At 53.9% G+C, this 22,098-nt stretch overlaps 1 protein-coding gene across 2 annotated transcripts in view; it reads right to left on the bottom strand.

The window, feature by feature from the left end:
* RPTOR (regulatory associated protein of MTOR complex 1) overlaps positions 1 to 22,098 on the bottom strand; it is a 330,129-nt gene that overhangs the window by 124,071 nt on the left and 183,960 nt on the right. For both annotated transcript variants that reach the window (XM_041723779.1, XM_041723780.1), the window contains exon 7: positions 12,341 to 12,400. In XM_041723779.1, coding sequence (XP_041579713.1) covers positions 12,341 to 12,400 — 60 coding nt within the window. The remainder of the gene's footprint in view (positions 1 to 12,340; positions 12,401 to 22,098) is intronic.

Below are 22,098 nucleotides of genomic sequence, written 5' to 3'. Positions count from 1 at the left end.
TACAGAATGATAAACTACTGCTCATCCCTAGAGCCAGCCAACAACTCGAAGGACTGGGACGAGTCCCTCTGGAGGCTGCAGACAAAAATCAAAGGCAGACATGGGATCCAAGAGAGGAAAGGAACAGGATCCCATTTGCTTATTCAACATGTTCGTGACACAATGAAAACAGATTGTTTTTTATTAAACAGCACAGGTTCCAAAACTCTTAAGAAATAAATCTGAGCCTGAGTTTATTTTTGAAGCATTTCTGAAAAAAGCTGATTTTCTTTGGACTTCCTAGTGTCAAGACTCATCTTCAGACAGACCCTTTCCTGAGAGCTACCGTTACAGGGCCACGTGGGACCAGTCTCCAAGCAGAAATCTCTGGGAAGCTGCTAAAAAGCCTATCATGCTTGGGAAAGTCAGCTTCTAAGATGAGGGGAAGGGCAGGTGGCTGGTGGCTCCACTGGTTAAGCATCTGCCTTGGCCTCAGGTCACGATCCCAGGTCCTAGGATTGAATCCCATGTGGGGCTCCCTGCTTGGCAGGAGTCTGCTTCTCCCTCTGGCCCCCCTCCCCCTGCTCATGCTCGCTCTCTCAAATGAATGAATGAATGAATGAATGAATAAATAAATAAATAAATAAAATCTTTAAAAATACCTAAACAAAATGAGGGGAAGGGACAGAATCCAGATGAATCCCAGGAAGCACTCCCTCCCTGATCCAGATGAATCCCAGGAAACATTCGCCTCTGATCCAGATGAAATCGTAGGGAATATTCCCCTGATTCAGACGAATCTGGGGAGCATTAACCCCCTGATCCAGATGAACATTCTGCCCTGCCACCCCCATCCAGATAAATCTGTGGAAGCACTTCCCCCTTGATGCATTCAGCTACTTTTTGGCTGTCTCTCCAGATGTCTCTTCTGGAATATGCTGAGGTGCCCTCGCCAGTGAGCTTCTTTGTAAAAACCTGGTCTACAGAACGTAGAGAGAGAGGCAGGCGGGCGAGCATGGAGTGGAGGGCCAGACCCTGCCTCCTCGGCAGTAAACTCGAATGTAATGCTTCTGTCTAACAGAGATGGCCACCAGCCTCCCCTGGTGGCTCCGGAGCTGATGAGCATCGTTCCAGTCTCGGTGGGGATGAAAACGACAAGGTCGCGCCAAGCCTGTGCTGAGCAGGACTACCGGTAGCCGTGCTTACATTCTGTCTCTTCCTGTGAATTTATCAAAATATTACAAAAACAACAGTTTCCCAATACAGTCAGACCGTGTTTGTTCTTGATCTTCTAGGCTGGTTTTCCTGGCACAGGTGCACTGAACAGATGTCAGCTCCAGCTCCTCCTCCTCCCAGGTACCTGGTGGCCTGGCTGAAACCAGTCGTTCCTTCTACACCACAGACGTCCCCTCATTTCGTTTTGTCCGTGTCTAATCTGCCCTTGGAGACCAGACACCCTGATGCATAAAAGTCATACCCATCTCCCTCATAAGACCTTTCTTTGTACGTCCCCAACCAAAATTAACCTTTCCTGCCTCTGAGACGTCTGCGCCTGGATCTGCAGAGTATCAAGTGATTCTTCAACATTACACACAGCAGCACAGAGATAAGGGGATGGGACTGGACAGACCCGGGTGTGAGTCCCCAGGCTCTGCCACTCATAGCTGTGTGACTTCAGGCATGTTACTTAACCTCCCTGAGCCTTAGTCACCTCACGTATCCCGCCTAACTCCACGGGGAGATAGGAAAGTGGGATGAATTAACACCAAACAGGTTAGCACAGAACCTGGAACATACATAGTAGGGGCCCAGGAAATACAGCTGTTCCTCCTTATTTATTACAAACCCCTCCAAAATTTTAAGGTAAATTAAACCCCAAATGCTGGAATTGCCCCAGTAACCTGAACTCTTAAGATTAATAGAAAAGACGTGACAATTTTATGAGTAATCTAGGTTACGTGTCGCGCATTTTCACGTGTGCAGCTTAGAAGCTGGTCACACATCTGAGAAGCACCGACATGCCAAGTACACAAGGAACTCAGCAGCCCAACGGGAAGATGACGACCCAGACAGAACAGGCCCTCTCTGTTCTGAACGACTGTCCACCCACAGGCGTCCACTGACCACCCACTATGCGCTGGCCTTGCTATCCGGGCCCTCAGCTCTGACGGAGGGGCCCGCGGGCTAGTGAGCACAGGCCATCCTCGTGAACGATTCCACGGATACGGCCCTGAGCCCCGCCGCTGGACGGAAAGCTCCGGGGACGCCCGCCAGTGCACTCCTACTATCCATATCCTTCCCGTCAGGATCCCACAGCACCTGAGGTGTCTGTGCAGCTGGTACTCAAACACCTACTGATGGACGGCATGGAGCAGCAGGTATTTCCCTGTGGCCTTGCTGTGGCCCAGGAACTGAAATTGGAACAATCTGGCTCCATCTCTGAAGCAGGTACCGACAAAGATACCTCGTGCCTCAGTTTCCCGTTCGGTGCAGTGATCTGAGTCAGACTCTGAGAAGTGGCTGTGAGCCCATGAAGTGCTCCCAGGGCAGCTGTCCTTGTTCTAGACACCGAACCCCCTTCCTGAGCCTAGAGCATCAGGTGCACCTCTCGAGGCTGGCATACTCGGGTCAGAGAGGGCAGTGTGATGCAGCCACCAGGCCGCGTCGGGCCAGTGGACTCGGAGCTGATGTGGGCTCTGCCATTTGGGAGTGACTCTGGGCACGTCCTTCCTTCCTGGTGTCCAGAGTTTGACTCCCTGGACTGCTGTGTGGACCAGAGTGGCTGCTACCCATCAGGCCCACCTGAGGGGCCGGGTATTACAAGGCTTGCGGGGTCCCACTGACCCCAAGTGGGCTGGCCGTGCAGACACAAGTGGCCACATGGTGCCTGGACCTGTGTCAGGCAAAACTGTGCCTGTCCTCTGTCTGATGGTGTAGTGCCTGTGGCCACGAGGCAGGAGAGGGGGCGCCGTCCCAGAGTGGGGTCTCGGGGGCTGCCTCTGGGAGGAAGGCTAAAGGGAGGAGCAGGTGAACAAAGGAGGGGCGAGCGCAGGAACGGCCGTGGCACCGGCTGGGCCCGAGCCCACCGCCCGTCCGCCTGTGCTGCGCATCGCCTGGCTTCCCCCCGGCACCACGCCTACCCTCAGCTAAGGAGAGCTGCCTGCTGGGCCGGCTGCGGCCCGGATCTCCGCTCCAAGGGCACCATCAGAGACCGGCAGACACACATTTTCTTTAGGACACAGGAGGGCACCAGGGCACCAGGCGGTGAAGACAGGAAATCGGCACCGCAGACCTCCAAGGCACCACGCTGCTTTGTTTGTCTGGATGACAAAGGCCAGGTGCTGGCGCCACAGCGAAGGAAACGGAAGCCCTGTGCGGTGTGCGGGCGCCAGGGAGGCCCGGAGAGCTGCTCCCGCTGCCGCTCCCCCGCGCGGCGGCTCAGCACAATCTCATCTCAGGGCCCGGCCTCCGTCAGGCCAGGCACGACTGAGAGGGAGGCCGTGGTGCGGCGTGTCCAGCACAGGGGGCCCCAGGCAGCCCTCGGGGCGCGCTGACTCACGACGCCCGGCGGGCACCCGGCTCCTCCGCGGCTCTCTAGCTTCGCGGCAGCCCTGCGCTTCCGCCACTTACTCACTCTCCGCGCCGCGCCGACGTGCGGTCTCCGGGGCTCCCGTTCCCACTCCGGCTCTAAATTAGCTTCCCGGGAGTCATTACTCATCCTCGCCGAGAGCGGCAGGCGTTCCCGAGTCACCGGTTCCTCACCTTCCACCAGCCCATACAATACGCTTACGTTGGAGAGAAACGTACCTTTTGAAAGACGCCTGGCACCTGGATAGCTTTCCCTCCAAGCCTGACGCATTCGTACGATTCCGGCCTGACGGCAGCGGAAATCCGCATCACAGCTACTGAGCCCGTGTGGCAGGCGTGGGTGGCCGCAGGCCCCTGCCGACCCTGTGCCCCCGCGGCCCCCGGAGGACGCTGGTCTGCGTCCCGGTAGCACACGCTGTGGGCGAGGGTGACGGCGTGGGTCAGCTGCCTGCCAAAGCCCTGCTCCCACTCACCCCTGTCCTGAGCCACTGGCCAAAAGACCGGCCCACCCTGCGCCTCAGTTGCCCCATCGTTAGAGTGTGGATAATGGTTAGAGTGTGGATAATGGCAGGGCTTCCTCTAGAGTCTTCTAGCGAGGACCACATGAGTTAATGCGTGGAGAACCCTTAACACAGCACCTGGCACCCAGCAGGTGCTCCATAAACGTTACCTACTGTTCTTTTTCCTGGTTCTTAACCAGAAGGATCACGGGTCGCCCCAAGTTTGCAAGCAACAGCTCATGCCCTCCTCCGCTCTCCCCAGGGCACGCCTGAGATCGGGGCTCTGACACATGGAGACCTCAGCTAAGTTAACCAAACACTCAAACTGTTCAAAGCAAAGCCAACAACCCCCCGCCCCCATCCCAGCTTCTCCCAGCTTCCGCTTCAGCCCGGCACCCCGGGCTCAGCGGTGGCCATGCCGCCACAAGCGTTGGAAGGAGCAGGGCCCAGCGACTCACTTTATCCCAGACACAGGGCTGTTAGCTCCTTAAAATATGCTGTTGACACAATAGATGTTAATTATGAATAATTTTTGGTACACTGTGCGCCTCCAGTGATCAGAATGCTAACGAACAGCCTCGTGCAAGAGGCTCCCCGTCTCCCCGATTCCCTAGTGCTTTCTGAGCGCCCTAATATTTCTAGCGCTGTTTAAGCGTTTCATTACTTTGTTTCAGGGCTGAAAAATGTCCCTTAATTTCCAAGCACGGATCTTATTGCCACTCTCTCCGAGGACTCCGAATATAAATATGTGCCGCAGCAGCAACATGCTTATTCATCAGGCTGCTGGGTTCGCTCAGATAATTAGAAATTGGGGGTGCTCGAGGAAGGCTCGCTCTAATTTACTTCCCGACGCAGCAGCTTAATTAGAAAACAAATTCCTTCCCCAGCTTTAAAGATTGCTAAGTAATTATAAGACCCACACACCGCCCATATCTTCTCTCTGGTCTTGTGTTGAGACGGCAAACGACACATGTTTTGCACATCTGACAAAAGGTGGCAGAAGCTGGGAAGGGGTTAACACTCGCTTCGCTATCCTGGGGAAGCTTATGCTGAGCAGTCGCACGGTGGCAGCTGCTGGAAACAAACCACATTTATTATGGAATTACCACGCAGCAATTTGAAGAACGAAACCTTTCCATCAATCTCTCCAGTGAAGGCAAAGAGGCCCATGACGCGAATCAGGCTGGGCTCTGACTGGCGGCAGCCAGGGAAGGAACGACCCTCACCCCATCGCCCGCCGCCCGCCTTCCTGATGGTGGCGGGCAAGGCCAGTCTCCCAGGTGGGGCGTGGGCCCCCTCCAGCCCCCACACCTGCCGCTCCCGGTCCTGAGGCTGTCCCTGGCTCCTGGCTGTCCAGCTGCAGGCCAGGAAGGGGCTTCAGCTCACTCAGAGCTGCACAGGGAGGAAGGACAGCTTCCAGGGAGCAGCAGCGAGGGTGTGTGGGCACGGGACGGGGCCTGCCAGCTCAGTCCCTTCATGCCATGCAGGGCCACTCGCCAGATCTGTGCCAGGACGATCCTTCATACACAGAGCAAGCAGGGGGCACAGGTGCGCATCGTTCTTATTTTCTGCAGGTCGTTAAATTAAGGGAAGAAAACCCAATAACCCAGGCCTGTATTCTCCATTTCACTCTGCATTATGACTTGTCTCTCTTGTCAGATGGCTACGGTGACCAGAGTCACTGTCAACGTAGAGGTGACAGAGAGGTTCTCAGTGTACAAGAACCACCGCGTGGTGAGGAGAAACCAGAGAATAAAACTATGCAAAATGAAGGGCTCCGAATCTTTAAAAAGCTACCAAAACTGTTAACATCAAGTTCCAGCTCACCTAAGTTGGTGTAGGGCCAGGAACCCCCGACGTGCGCCATGTCCGCGCAGCTCCCACCTTGCAGGTAGCACACACATGCTGCCCTCTGTGCTTCCTTGCCAGGGGGGCTTCCTCCCTCCTCCCCCAGCATCCTACGGGGATTACGATTCTGTTCAGAAGGAAATGCTAAGGAATAAATGAAACAGGGCCAAGGAACTGAGCAAAAGAGCCAATTCCTGTTTGGTCTTATAACTGTAATTAAAAATAAGTTATCCTGCCCATTAACCTGGACCCATGACCAGGTCACCCAGAAAGCTGCACGGGACGCCCACCTAAGGGCCTCAGTGTGGCAGGCGGTGGCCACATGCGTCCCACAGGGGAGACACAGGGACAGGGCAGGTCAGCTGTAGCAGACGTGACCCCAGGGCCCAGAGTCCATCGCTCTTGGAAAGGACAGCGGTCACAGGAAGTGGGGACATAGGAGCACCACCCAGAAGGCCACCTGGCTCTCCCAGGTATCACCCGGCAACCGCCCCATCAGCTTCCTCAATATTGTATAACTGTTTTATGAAAACGTCCCAAACTATTAAAAATTTATATATTTTGAAATATTCTGAGGCTTCTCCAAAGATAAGCTACTTACGAATTCAAAAAACCAAAACACTCACGGTCCCACCTGAGGCAGAGGCGAAGGGGAATGCTGAGGGGGGTGGATGTGTGTTGCGAGGTGCTGCTTGGAAGCCCCCAGCCCCCAAACAGTCTGGGGGGTGGGATGTGGCTCCTGAAACAGGAAAGCCATCCTGCTGAACCTGAGCAAGGGGACGGGCGTCGACCCTCCACACCCACCCAGAGTCTGAACAGTGACTCTCGACCAGCCAACCGATCCACACGAGCAGGAGCACTGAACTAACTACTCACGACTCCGTTTTAGGCAAGTTTTAAAAAATATGACCAAAAAACCCCATAATTCAAAGGCTTTCACAAATCAGCTGTCGCCCCAGGAGTGTGGTATCTGCCTGCTTGGAGCACTGGAACAAAGGACCTGGGCACAGGTCTTGCTTTCAGAGTGACCTCTGGGCTTCTATGTCGGGGAGGTGATGCTGCTCACCTATGGCACACTAGTGACAACGGCACACAGGTGACAGCACCGCCCTGGAACGTGACATGCAGAGGCTGGTGGGGATGCACACGGGAGCCTGGCTGGACCGGGGCTTCCACACGAGCAGACCGGCCAGATGCCTGCAGTGCCTCTCGCACACGTGGCCTGCGTCTGCGTGGGAGAGGGGGCCCCAGGCTGTGCCACATTCAGCAATGCTCATCGTCTGGCCCTCTACAGCCTGGCCAACGTCTCCTGTGCGGTTTCGTGTCCTGATGGAAGGATTTCACCTTATACTTCAATTAAAATACAACACAACACAAAAGCCCAGTCTGCAGTGTGGGCTGTGGTTTTAGCTGCAGGACCAGGGATGACATCACTGCCCGCCCTAAAGGCTCGGGGGCGGGGGGCAGGCAAATGCACTCTGGCCACCAAAGCACCACTGGGGTCTTGATGAGACCCTCAGCACCTCGCAGGCGAGTTCCAGGCCGAGTGTGCACAACGGGTGGGGCGCATGCAGAGGAAGGGCGTCCAAATGGCTAACGGAACTGGCAGTGTCCCACAGGAGCGGCTGCTGGAGCACGGGGCCGACGCAGAAGAGGGCCTCGCAGGCCTCGGGTGCCGGCTGGCAGTGGCATAAACCACTCACCGTGCCGTGCCCCTCACGTCACCTGTGCAGTTCTGAGCCATGGGACAGGATGACCACAGGCGCGATGTCATGTCAGCAGTGCTGGCGGGGCCCCAGGCCCAGTGCAGTGAGGGGAGGTGGCCGCGTACCTGGGAAGTGGGAGCCTGACAGCCACCAAGACCAAGAGTTGCCCAGGGGGAGAAGAATCCAATGAGATACTCTCTCCAGGAATGTTCTCTGAGCACAGAAGCCACAGCGGCCTGGACTGCGCGACTCGACCGGCATGTGCCATGCCCCTGCCTTGCCGGGCAGCCGCACTCAAATCCGCAAGCGCTACTGGGGAAAGGTCTCAACACTAAAAAACACTCATCCTGCTGCCCCAGGGAAGGCGGTAGGGGCCGGGTGCTGGAGGGGGCGGGCCAGCACCCACCCAGGGGTGCCGTGTCAGGCCGGGCAGACACGGGCGAGGGAGCGCGGGGCCAGGACTCGGGCTGCGGCCGACCGCCCAGCTCCATCTCTTCCCCCTCCGTCTGCACCCAGGAAGCACCGTGAAGGTGCTGCTGTCCACGCCCAAGCTCCCCGCGTCCGACCAACCGCGCAGCACCCCTGGGCGCAGGAGGGAGGTGAGAAGACGGGGCACGCAGGCCTGCGGAAGCTACCGTGTGCACCCACGCCCTCAGCGCCGGCCGGACGTAAACCTGTGTCTGTGGGAAGGACAGTGGCTGTTGCAAACTCCGACGTCACGAGTTAGGGAAAGGACGCCCGATGAAAAATACTAATGTCTTAACGTACTAGGGTGTTTACTTCTATTTTCGATCCTCATTAACCAGTCTTCATAATGCGGGTGTAGCCTGCTCCCCAAACAGGCACCCCAGTTTCCTCCCACCCCGGCCTCTCCAGCCGGGCCGCTCCCGCTGGGCCTTCCCCGAGTCTTCCGACCTACCTTCCCTCGCACGGTTTCTTGCTTCCCCCTGTTATGTATTAATTTTGTTTTCTGCGCTGTCGTATAGTCAACTGGCTTCTCTGGGTGTGCGGTTCCGTGACGTCAGCACGTGCAGATGTGCCTGGTCACCCCCCACCAGGATACTGAACATCCTTTCACCCCACATTCCCTCGTACTCCTAACCCTACAACCAGAGCCCTATTCTCTGACCCGATAGCTGCGTCTGCTCCAGGATGTCACGTGATGCAATCACACCGGGTGTCTCCCCTGGAGCCGCCATCTGTCCCTCCATGTGGTGCTTCTGGGGCCACTCATTCACGTGGTCATGTAGCAAACGTCCCCCTGTTTCCTGCTGGCTGGGCCCCACTAGGCCATGCACATTTTGTGCCTTCATTCACCCCAAGGACATTCTGGTTTCCCCACAGTTAGGTGGTGATGACCAAACCTACACCAACAACGTGCACGCATGGCGTCATGCGTGGAGCGTCTCACTCCTGCAGGACGAGCGCCTGGGAGCAGGACCGCGGTCTGGGGGCGTGCCCTTTCGTGGCGTGGTCACCTTGCTCACCGCGGCAGCAATGCCCGGGGAGTAGTGGGCACCCCCCTCGCCCGCCCGGTGTTGTCAGCCTTCTGTTTCATTAACCCACGCCGGGCTGTGGCCAGCTTTCTTGTGCCGGCTTTCATTTGCGTTTCCTCGGTGGTTAATGACTCTGAGCATCTTTCCACGGGCTTATTGGCCATCCTTAAATTCTCTTTGGTAAAGTGTCTGAAGAGTCAGGTCTTTTGTCCATTTTTGAATCTTTTTCTTTTTTATTTTTGTTTTGAGGTATCTTTATATACTCTGGATGCGAGTCCTCTGTCAGCTGTGTGGTTTGCAAATATTTTCCCCAAGCCCGTGGCTTGTCTCCTCACTGTCTGAGCAGTGCTTTTCAGAGAGTAAACATTTTAAATTTTGATGAAGTCCAATTTCACAATTTTTTTCTTCTGTGGGTCGTGCTTAGGGAGTCAAGCTGCTGTGCACATTTTACAACTGAGAGAGGGACAGGACGGGAGCGGCTGTCCTGACACAGTCTGGGTACGGGGCAGCCTGCCTGTAGGAGGAACAGACTCCCTGGAGGCCCGGCTGCCCCACTGGCCCTGCCACAGGGTGCAAGATGCCACCAGGAAGCACAACTGAACGGAATGCCACGTTCCTCTCCAGTGAAATCAGGAGGTTTAACTAAATATCTTTAAAAATATGTATTTTTCATTTACGTGAGTTTTAATAGCTCTTTTTCCTCTGGAGAACTCAGAACATGTGGTACTGTTGCTCCCGCGTGGCTCAATGAACACGAGCTGAGTTCAGCTGGGGGAGGCCACAACCCTGCTGGGGGACTGGGGGTGCACAGGGCAGCAGGCCCCCGGCCCCCCGGGGTGGAGAACAAGCGGGATGCCACCCAGCACACAGACACTGGGTTCACGCCCTGCCCGATGGGGGAGGCCACACAAGTCTGACCCATTTGCAGGCAGGCGGGAGGTACAATATCAAGACAACAAGCAAGGCCTCTCTGGACAGGCCACCAGGGTGACCTCCCCGTGGTAAGATGTACCTCTGCCACAGTCTCACTGGGTAAGGCCGGACAGCTGGTCTGGACGCAGCAATGGGAGTACAGGTAATGGAGGGAAGCAGGTAATGCGACCGGCACGCTGCACTCCTGAGCCGCCTCTGCCATCTCTGTGATCCCGACGAGGACCCCATATAAGCCGATAGGTTGACCAGACCTCAACTTCTCTAATTTTTAAAAGTTTTTTTCCATGTGATGTTTCTCAAGGCTTATGCTTCTTGCTTAGCATTTGTAAATGGTTTTTGGGGTCATGGCCCCGGGAAGGGGAAACTGGCTTAGAATTTGGAGGAGTAGCGGGGGTGAGTGGGGGCGCCTGAGCACGCAGGCCGCTGCAGAGGGGAGTGAGCCTGCCAGGGACGTGGGCGAATGGGGAGCACTTCAATGCCCGTGTGACCCAGCCCGTGTGTGCCACAGCACGGTGCCCCTCTGCTTCCTGACCATGAGAGGGGCACAGCGGGCAGGGACCGCACGGGGGGCAGGGAGAGGGGATGCGCCAAGCAGGCCTGCGCACCATCACGACAGCCGTTCATCACGGTCTGAGAAGCAGCGGGGCGGGGGCCAGCCGCCGGGTGCTGCACTCCACTGCACCTACAGAGGAAGGCAGGCGGCAGGCTGGCCGCCACCTCTGCAGGAGACCCCTGCCAACCGACGACACCCGTCTGCAGTCCCTGCTTCTGGCCACTGCAGCTGCCCCTGACCGACGGAACACGGCTGGCTCCCCTGCCTGCAGTCTCAGCTTGGGTCTCCCGCTCTGGTGATGCCAGCTCGCCTGCCTCACCTGTCGGCGCACCCCACCCCTGCAGCCCTGCCCTGGCCGTTCTAGCAGAGGCTTCCACGTCGCCGTCAGCTGGGTGCGGTTTTGTGATAACCAGAGGAACTGCCAACCCTCTCCACCCACCCCGCCAGCGCCGACCCTGCCACCATAACCCATCCCGCTCATGAACAAGAGCCCTGTGATGTAGACCAGCCTGGTCTCATGATTTCCTTAGAGGCGGACTCAAACCCTGCATGGAATAATTACACTCAGTGAATTGTATTGTTTGCAGGGGCTGTGGTTATAGTCTCTTGGTTCTTTATTTTATAGGCATCCCATGTGTCTATATTCTTGTAGAAAAATTTAAAAGATGGAAGGGAACCCAAGTCCGTTAACCCAGCCCCGCCCCTTGTGCTCGCCCACTCAGATCGAACGACAGACCCACCGTTCCGTGCCTGTGTCACCCGTACTCACACACGCACAGCCGTGTACGGTTGTACAACTACCCGTCGCAGCCTCCCACATGTACTGGTCTCGGTCTGCCTTTCCCACCAACAGCACGTCGGGCAGCTGTCCTGCCAGCTGAGGTGGAGCTGCCCCAGAGTGCACAGTCCCTGGCAGGACCCATCCCCTCCTGCCCGCGATGGGACGCTTAGGCGTAATGTTCTTGCCTATTTCCCTGCCACAGAGACAAGGAGTTTTCCAGGAGAGAAACTGAGGAGTGTATTTGCTTTTCTTATCTGATTTAATTAAACTCAGGCCTCAGCTATTCTCACTCACGATTCTGTGTATGAAGACTTAGAAAACTAGTATCTTGTATGTTAATTCTAGAAGAAATGGTTTAGGAACAACTACCCAGATGAACCGGGATGAGTCAAGGCGAGTCGCATGAAGACATGCACACGCACACGCACGCACGCACACCCAGCAGGCAGGTCAAGTCTGAGCTACAGAGGCGTTCGGACCCAGGGAGAGCCACAACTTGAGGCAGCCGGGCCGCCCATCCACCTGGAAGGACGAGGCGATGCCGCACAGCACTGCTGGACTGGCCCTCGGCATCTGCCCCGACAAGGAACACAGACGGGGGCGGAGCGGGGAGCCTGCAGAATCTTACAGAGGGGGCCGGGGGAACCGGGTGGGCACGAGGCCACGGCCCGGCTACGGCAGACCTCCGTGGGCAGCCCAGCGCTTTGCTTCGGCTTTGTGTCAGGAGCGTTCAACTATGTTGAATGAAAGTATTCACCATTTATTCAAGTTCTTTTAATGTGGCCGCACATGGGGCCGTGTCCTACGCTGATCACCGGTGCAGGGGTCACAACACAGCCTCCGCCAGGGAGGGAAGGTGCACGCTCACACACAAGAGAACTGTCCCCGCGCTGACCGGAAGTGCCCCCAAGAACCCCCCTCAGGCCCCGAGAGCACAGCTTAAAAATCTTACTTACTTTTCTATCAAATCCAGTGTGACCCCAGGCACCAGACTAACGCATTTCTGCATGCAGAACCTGCCGAGAAAGGAGAGAGAGTGAGTCACGCTGAGGGGACGTTTAACAGGAAACACAACAGTCCCCCAGGGATGCGAGGGCATCTAGGCAGGGCTGGGGGTTGTCGTGCTGAAAATGCAAACCCAGATTTTCCTAATCCTGGCACCTCCCAGATTTATGAAGAACACCTGACTGCCAGCCTGTCAGCAGAAGGAGAGAAACCCGACACGGGGTCCCTGGGGAGGGGCGCAGGGGAGAGGGAAAGAAGCGTCCGCCCAAACACTGCACACACTGGCCTCTCTTTCCCTTTTTCCTTTCTTAAGAAAGCAAGCTGGGGGGCACCCGGGTGACTCAGTGGTTGAGCGCCTGCCTTTGGCCCAGGGCGTGACCCCGGGGTCCTGGGATCGAGTCCCGCATCGGGCTCCCCACAGGGAGCCTGCTTCTCCCTCTGCCTGGGTCTCTGCCTCTCTCTGTGTCTCATGAATAAATAAAATCTTCAAAAAAAAGAAAGCAAGCTGGAGGGAATGTCAGCAGGACAAGTATGAATGACCTCCGGGCACACACAAAAAGCGGGGGTGGGGGGGCTGGGTGGAGGGGGAGACCCGGAAATGTGAATTCAACGGTATCACTCGGAGATCACGAGATCACACAGCTGACCCCTGCACCGAGCCGGGGGCTCCCGCAGCTGCCCGGCCGGACAGCGGGCGCTGACCAGGGGGCAGGGAGCCGGCCCTCCTGCGCCCTGTCCCGGCTGCTCGCACACAGCAGGGCAGACGCAACAGCAACAGAGGAAAGAGGCAACGTAGAGCTTCTGGGGGCCGGCGTGTGAAGCGTGTTAATTCACCTGCTTCACAGATTAGGCTCCAATAACCCCTCCAACACCGAGCAGGCACAGGCAGGTACGCACACCTATGAGGAGCACTTCTGTGCGTCACTACCCGGACACGGGGAGGGGACGATGGTCGGAGGAGGCCGGGGGCCCACGGCGGGGGACGGGTATGAGCACCAGGCTGCATTTGGGGAGGGGAGGGGTGACACATGCGCAGTGGCTGGATAGGAAGGGTGACAGAGAGACCGGGAGGGATGTGGCCGTGAGGACACGGGGCTCCCAAGGGTGGCCTCCAGGGGGAGGGGATGGGGAGCTGGCTGCCGGGACCCCCGGCACCTGGCTGGCGCACTCACAGCGTCCGGGAGCAGGGCCTCACCCGCCACCCGCCTGCTGGCAGAGACGAAGTTATTCTCCTGGTGTGGCCGCCGTCACAGGTGCTCCCTTGTTCCCAGAGCAGGAGAAACAGCGGCGGTCACACCTGCCTGATGGAGGCAGCCCCTCTCCCACAGGCACACAGCTCGATGCCTCCACGCTCCTCCCGCCAGTCGATTCTACTGGAAGCAAATCCTGTTTCCCCCCTTCCATCCACGCCGCAGCACGTGCCGCTCCTCGGGCAGGTTCAGGTAAACCGGGATCTCTCAGGGGACACAAATGACGTCCAGGAAAGGCATCTTCCAGTCTGATTCTGGGTCCTGTGCAAACGGCGCCCCTTCGTCGTTCGTCTTACCTATAAGGTACTTAACCACTGGCACTGCTGGGTTCCGCTGACAGCAGGATAATTTGTACCAGACTGGTCTTTTTATCAATAATAATAATAATCAGCTCTGGACAAAATACACAAAACCATCAGGTAAAAGCACCGACAAGCAAACGGGAACACAGGCAGGAACAGAAGGGATGTGACCCTTGACAGCACAGCTCGGGCGAGTCCACCCCTACCCACGGGCACACGGCGCACGGGGGCAATGAATGCTCCACTCACTGGAAGGCGGCCACCTCACCAGGTGACCCCTGCCCTGCACACGCAGGGGGCGAGGCTCCCAGGGGCCCCGCGGAGACAGTGCCCGGAAGGCTGCCCTGAGATATTCAACACCCGCTCCCGGCCAGACCCGCCACACAAGAGGGGCTCCCCCCACACCTGGCTTCCACTGACCTCCCAGGGAGGGGGGATGGCGCCTCTGTGACGATCGCGCTCCAGGACTCAGAGCCACAGCCCAGCAGTCAGCGCAAAGCCCAAGGACACCAGCCCCGCCACTGAGGGACCACACGATGGCTTAATCCACCTGCAAGCCCAGAGCCAGCCGCTCCCCAGGGTTTAACTGTCACACCCACAGTCTAAAACCAAGAGGAAAAACAGGTAACAAAACCAGATTCACGGCTGGCCAGATTTGGGAATTAGCAAACAGAGACTTTAAGAGGGTAATTTGATTATTGTTTGAGAAATAAGCATTTTAATAAACCTACTGCAATATAAAGTTCTATTAAATAAGAAAATTAAAAACAGGGACAGCCTGCATTAAAAGAATCACCGTATGGTTCCAGGCGGATCAGCCACTGATAATCCACTAAGATGACTCCAGCCAATCCTACCAATTCCCTCCGCACCAGAATTGACGAGCGCGGGTTTCTTTTCCGCACTGAGCTTCCCTCCCCCTGCACGAGAGCGTCGCGGGCCCAGGAGAGGCCAAGGAGCACGCAGAATCAGAGGCGGTGGACGGGGCCTCCGACGTCAGTGACCATGATGACAAACACAACCGTGGGACTATTCAGGGTGTCCTATGTGGTGCTGGCGCTCCCCAACAGGCACCTGACCCCCGCTGACCCCCCAGGCCAGGCTGTCTGGCCGGGCACTGTGGACACTGGGGCTGGACCATTCTCTGTCGGGGGGCGGCATCCTCCTCTCAGCCCACAGGATGCCAGCAGCACCCGACCCTGGCTGTCACGACCAAAGACGTCTCCCAGGATTGCTGAGTGTCCCCTTGGGGACAGAGTCACCGCCGCCAAGAGCCACAGCCCCGGGCCAAGCACCAGTACCTCTCACATCTTTCAAAAACAGTCTCTCTGCTCCCACACTTGCCTGCCCTGCCTACTCCTCTACGGAGCAAGCCTCTTAAGAGGTAATGTCAAGAGAAAGTGTGGAAGTCCGTCACTGTGTCTGCCTGAAGCCGTCCAGAGGACTCCAGCCACTCAGAATGACAGATAAAGTCCTCACCTTTAAGCCTACCGAGGAAGGCCCTGCAGGATCTGGCTCCTGACCACTCTGCCTGACTTTACATCCTCATGCTAACCCTAGCTCACCCTGCTCCCTTCCCCGACACTTGCTGTTCCAACACACCAAGCACGGACCTGCCTCAGGGCTTTTGCACCTGCTGTTTCCACGGCCTGCAGTATCCTTGCCCCAGAAAACTGTTAAGATTTAAGCCTTTCTCTTACCTAGATTTCAAACTCCTCGACCAGCCTAAGGAAACCACCTCCTTTCTCTCTCCCCTCACTCTGCTTTTTAACACCAGCATTTCTCATTCCCTGATGTTGAATTATGTAAGTGTTTCTATATTGTCCTTACCGTGGAAGGTACGGGGGGGGGGGGGGGGGGTGAATAAAACGACTTCTCTCATCTTGTTGATCGCTACAACCCCAGTGCCTAGGACGGTGCCTGCCACAGGTTCAGGTACCTGAGAAACACCTGTCAGTGATGTCATTTTGATGGATTTCTAATATTTCCCCCATACTCTTCTTTTCCTGTCACACGTGAAACCAAGTAGCTTCGAGATTTTATGAAGAACAAATTAATGTTTAAAAAACCCCAGCTCAGGGCAGCCCCGGTGGCCTAGCGGTTTGGCGCCGCCTTCAGCCCAGGGCATGATCCTGGAGACCCAAGATCGAGTCCCACATCAGGCTCCCGGCATGGAGCCTGCTTCTCCCTCTTCCTGTGACTCTGCCTCTCTCTCTCTCTCTCTCTAATAAATAATAAAAAAATTAAAAAAAAAAACAAAACCCCAACTCAGTAACCCTATGAGGTATCACATGTAACTGCTCAATGCTGTTTCTCTGAATGGAAAGACGTTACGCATCTTTCTAACAACATGTATTTATCGTAAAAAATTACAAGTACAGAACATTACAAATGGAAATTACCCCAAATCCTAAGATAACCGTTGCAAAACTTTGCATCATTCCGACAGACTTTGTTCTAGAATAAAAGGAAATCACCATCCCTGTAGCACCCAATGGGATGGGCCATCCCCACTGGCCCCCCACCCCACTGCACACACATGGCCATTGTTCCCAGGGCCCACATTTGGGTTTTAATTTTTTCCATAAGAGATTACTGCCATATATGTCACAGCTATTTTTCTAAACATACCCCCCCAAATATTTTCGAACACTCAACAAAGTTGGGAGAATTTTACAGGAAAGGCCTGTGTCCCCCAACCTGGGTTCCACCATTAGCCTAGGACTATGTGGGCTTTATCATGCCTCGGTCTCTCCCTCCATGAATCTGCTTTCCTTTGGGTGCAACTGAAGACCCTGTTCGCTCCCCTCGAGATTCTTCAGCTCATGCACCCACCCCAACATTGGCTTGTTGCTTTTGTCCTTGTGAAACCACACACACCTTCACATTCAGCAACTTCTGACAAAGGCACACGCCTGTGTGACCCGGACTCCAACAGAGACACTCCCAACATCCCAGAGGGTGTCCTCTTGCCTTTCCCGGGCAAGTCCGGCTTCTTCCCATTCCCCCAGAGACAAAGTCCCTTGTGGTTCCTCCCCTGACTTACTGCTCTGTTCCAGAACTGCACAGAAGCAGAGTTGTCCGGTGTGTACTTTCTGACGGGTGTGGAATGACAGATGTCATTTGAATTTCTTTGATTAGTTCTGAGGTTAAATGTCAGTTAATGATTTTTGAGCTCTTCATATTTTTCTTTTGCTGGTTGCCTATTCACATCCTTTGCCTTTATTTTTATACTGGGGTGCTCATCACCTTATGGATTTTTAAGAGTGTTTTACACATAAATAGAACCAACATTTTGTTACATGTTGCGCCATTTTTCACAACCTGCAACATTACAGTTGATCTAAAACCAACAAGGGTGAGGGGTGCCTAACCCCCTCCATGCGGACAAAAAAAACCACATGTAACTTGACTCCCCCAAAATGTAACGATTATAGCCTATGGAAGCCTCACCGATGACAGTTAAGACGCATTTGTGTGTGAATCATACACTGTATTCTTACAGTGGACTAGAAAAAAGAGAGCATTAATGAAACCATCAGCAAAAGTACAGGACTCACTGTCCTGTATTTACTGAAAAAACTCTGCATCTAAGTGGACTCCGTGCAGCTCAATCCCACGTTGCTCAAAGGTCAACTGTATATTTTAAATTTTACTTTTTTCCTTGCCCTACAAAATTTAAAATCGGTGTTTAATTGTCCCAGCTGATCATTTTCCTAGTACTTTTGTGATTTTTCTTTTTCATATCTAAGTCTTCATTATATTTGGAATTTATTATACGTGAAGAGGGAGGGATTTAAAAACTTCAAGTGGCGAGCTGTGTACCTCAAATACCAGATAGTGAACGATTCATTCTTTTTCTGAATCCTACATTCTGATACACACAGATCCTGGTTCTGGAACAGGATCTCTGTTCTGTTCCATTGACCTGAAGTTCCACTCTTATTTCAATTGGACCTTCAAAATGCACTAGTAACTGGTAGGTTTTTCTTTCATAAATCTGTTTTCATTTTTAAATTTTCATGGCTATTCTCAAATATTTGTTCCAGTTGACCTTTAAAATCAATTTGTCAATATTGTGTTGAATTTATGGTTTAATTTAGGGAGAATTTATATCCTTAATTTACTGGGTCTTACCATGTACTCATGCGACCAAGTCCTCCTTTTATTCAATTTCCTTTCATTTCAATCAGTAAACTTTTGTGGGATTTCTACACATGCATGCGGTGAGTTCTGAGCCAGTTCATGTTTGTCACCATCTGTTATTGTCACTGTTATAAATCAGATTCCTTTCCTTCCCAGTATTTCCTTGCTGCTATTTTTAATATATAGGAGGGAGAATATGCTTTAAACAATTATTGTGAAAAATACCCTATGAGAAAAGCATAAAGCTGTGGATAGGAATTGAAGCAATAATAAAGTCAGTACGACAAGCACCCAGGGGAAGAAACGGTGCACCCCCAGGTCTCCCGGCCTCGTGGACCCAGGCGCCTGCCATCAGGAGGCAGCCCTCGCCGCGGTACAGATACCTTTCCGTGTTTTAACTTTTTTTTTGTTGTGCAAAGCTGAAGTTCAGATCACACACCAATAATGGCAATTTGACTTCTCCTTGGAAGACGTACACCTTTCACGTTGATTTCTCATCTAATTATGATATGGACTCGCATTTCCAGAATAGTGTGTTGAGTGAACTAGAGTCCATACACGCCCTTCTCCCAGTGCTAATCACGCTGTCGGAGACACAGAGGGATGAGGGCAGCTGGTGTGGAAGAGAAATCTCACACAAGGCAAGCAGCCTTCTATTTTTGTTACAAATTTTTATTAAAATTCATTTTTAATTTTATCAAATAACCTTTCTCCTTTCACTCATTAATATGATGAATTATATTAATAGGCAGCCTAATGGAAAGTCACCAAAACAGCCCTGGAATGAAGTTCACTCTTCTCTTCCTGCACCGCAGGATCCTAGCTGCTAATGGTTTATTTCTAATGCAATGGTAGTGGCTGTGTGTGCACCTGTGCCTGCACACCTATGCGTGTAAGTGTAGGCATGCACACGTGTGTGCCTGTGTATACATACCTATGTGCATGTTGCTGTGTGACCGTGTGCCCATGCGTGTGCACATGCCCCATGTGTCATGGTTGGTGCCCAGCTGCAGTAGCCTCTGGAACAGAACCCAAAAACGTGCCCGTGGTGAGGTGTGTTATGTGCTCACACACTAATGTGTTACCGCCTGCTGCCTTCCGTATTCCAAGAGCAATTACCTGTATGTTGAATTCTCATTCTTCTATCTGTCATGCTTCTCATTTTTTATTGTTTTCCATTTCCTGTAACACCTACTCACTGGTACCCGATTTTAAGGTCACTAAAATATTAGAATTAAATTTTATTTCTGAAATCTTTTCCTTCCCTTTGCTAGTTGTCTTTTCATGTTGATGCATTATTTTGTCATCTTAATATTTATCTTTTTTTTTTCCCCACAGAGACGATTTTTATATAATTTCATGGAAGGCACAAAGCACATGCTGCCTCCTCTGCCCAGAGACACAATAGCCTCTGGTGATTCACAGGCCCCTTCTGGCCACAGCCAAGGCCATGGGGACGAGGGCACACGGGGAAGGGGGCCGGAGACTGAGCGCCATAGAAACTGCTGAAGCACAAGATGTGAGAGCTTCCACGCTCAGGAAGATCCAGGGCTTCTTGGAGCCTGGCGTGCCCCCTGGAGGACTTGCTCTCAGCGTGCCCACGCGCCTGCCCCTGGTCACAGCTGGGACACAGAGAAAGGACCTGAGGAGCTCAGGCCCACGGCAGGTGGTTATTCAAGTCTGATGTGCATTCTGTGTTCTGAGCAGAGGTTGAGCTCGGTGGGAGAGATGGGCTGGGCACTGCCCTCACGGGTGGCACACGGTGCCTCCTGGAGCCCCCGACCAAGATGCCAGGGAGCTCTCACACCCTGGATCCCGAGGCCTCCCTCACATGAGGTACCCTGCCAGAGACGGTGGGTTTGGACTATCCCCCTTTTATTTAATTTTTTTTTTTTTTTTTTTTTTTTTATGATAGGCACACAGTGAGAGAGAGAGAGGCAGAGACATAGGCAGAGGGAGAAGCAGGCTCCATGCACCGAGAGCCCGACGTGGGATTCGATCCCGGATCTCCAGGATCGCGCCCTGGGCCAAAGGCAGGCACCAAACCGCTGCGCCACCCAGGGATCCCGACTATCCCCCTTTTAAAAGGAACTTGAGGGTACAGCTCAAAGGAACCATAAACACACTTAAAACAAGCAAATTCTTCGGCATTTCATCCAATTCAGTAGATTTCAAAAAACAAACCTCACATGAAATCAGTGCATCAATCACCTGGTATTTGTAACTAAATTAAAAGTCTGCCATTTGGTATCACTCGGTCCTAATTTACTCACTTTAAATAGCTGCCCTTCTAAAGATACAGAGCGGCTTACTCTCCTGAGGAGCCTCCGGGCCGGGAACGAGGACAAGACACAGGTGCAGCTCAGGAGCTGCTATTTCGGGGCTGCCCTGCTTCTGAAGCAAGCCCGCTGAAGGCAAAGCTGATTATTCCATCGGTCAGAGGAACACAACACCCCTTTCTCCGAGCATTCTGCTGCGCGAGGCAGGGAGCTGACCCGATGGTCTCCTGGCCACAGGCCCAGGGCCAGACACCCAGGGCCCCAGAAGCACCTGCCGGGTGTAGGAGCCTGGCACGCCATCGGACGCAGCTTTCAACGGAGCAGTGTGGACTTCACAGGGGTTATTTTTAGTTTGGAAGAGATTAAAATGTCAAGACAAGTATGGTTAAAAGGAAAATGTCATTTAAAAAATGCATAAATATTTGAGGTGAATATCATGTCAGTAGTTTACTAAAAATAAGCCATAAAAACAAAACAATGAAGCAAATAACAATTATAAAATTGGGGTGAATAAGCACATGGGGATTTTTTTATTAGTTTCTCAACTGCTCTTCAGAATGGCTGGAAATTATCTTGTGATGAAGAGTCAACAGGGAAAGAGAGGGAGAGTCCCTACACACTTTCCTACACTGATGAGGAAAACATTAAGGCAAAGATCTAATTGTTCTAAACCTGAGCGGCTTGTTGCCATTTCTGAAGAATGTGGAGCTCTGAGGGAGGACCCCTCTTCCCCCTGGTTCACCCCTGTGCTCATGAGCAGCTGCCTCTGGTGGGGAAGCCACTGTACTAGGCTGCAGAAGCAGAAAACCCGCCCGGAGGAAGCCCTGCTGAGTCAGGAAGGGGCCACCTCGGAGGACAGGCACCCAGGGCTCCGACCCACTCACCCGGGGCCCCCACGAGAGCCGAGAGCCCCGCGGCACAGCTCTGATTTAGGAGGCTTCTTCCAGTGCCGTGGAAAACCGGCCAGCGATGCAGAGGGAAGGTAAAGGACGCCAGCTGCGGCTGTGATCCCGTGAGGCCTGGCACTAGAGCATCATGAGAGGACGGCGCTCCATGGCCAAGAGGGAAGGTTTTTCACGAAATTCACCTGTTTCTGTTCACACACAGCACCTGGGGCTTATCCATCTTTGTCTAGGATAAAGGGTGGCCTGTGGCAGACACACAAAGTTAAATGTAGGGAAACATCAAGGGATTCTTTCCCATTGAAAAACCAGACGCTTAAATTACAATCGCCTACCATGTTTATTCTTATCCTGTCTCTTTCCAGCCCCTCCATGTGCTCTCTACCCCCTTGACCCTGGTCTGTCCTTTGCATCCAAAAGTTCACTCTAGGGCCTGTCGGGGCCTGTGTTCACAGCATGGAGGAGACACAGGCCACGCAGTCTCCGTGAGTCAGGTCGGGAGGGTGCGCAGCACCAGGCTCCTTCCCACTGGCCGCCCAGTGGCAGCTTCACAAGCGCTGACTTTACTTAAACTCACAAGCCGCTGATATGCAGAGACAAGCAGAGCTCGCCAGCTACACGGCGGCTTGTCATGGGTCACTTTAGAGTCAGCCAGTCCCTACTATGGGCACGGAAACCGATGTTGCTGCAGGACGCTGCTGAAACCACTGCACGCCTGGCGGCCCCACACTAGGTCTGAGTCTACTCCTGAACACACGTGACAGAAGAAACGGGAAGGAATCTCAGAGATTCCTGGAGACCAGGATGGACGTACAAGCCCTAGGTTCCTC

The sequence above is a fragment of the Vulpes lagopus genome, chromosome 12, assembly GCF_018345385.1.
Source record: "Vulpes lagopus strain Blue_001 chromosome 12, ASM1834538v1, whole genome shotgun sequence".
Lineage (NCBI taxonomy): Eukaryota > Metazoa > Chordata > Mammalia > Carnivora > Canidae > Vulpes > Vulpes lagopus.
Note: the sequence above shows the minus strand (reverse complement) of the source record. Positions and strands in the feature narration are given on the sequence as shown.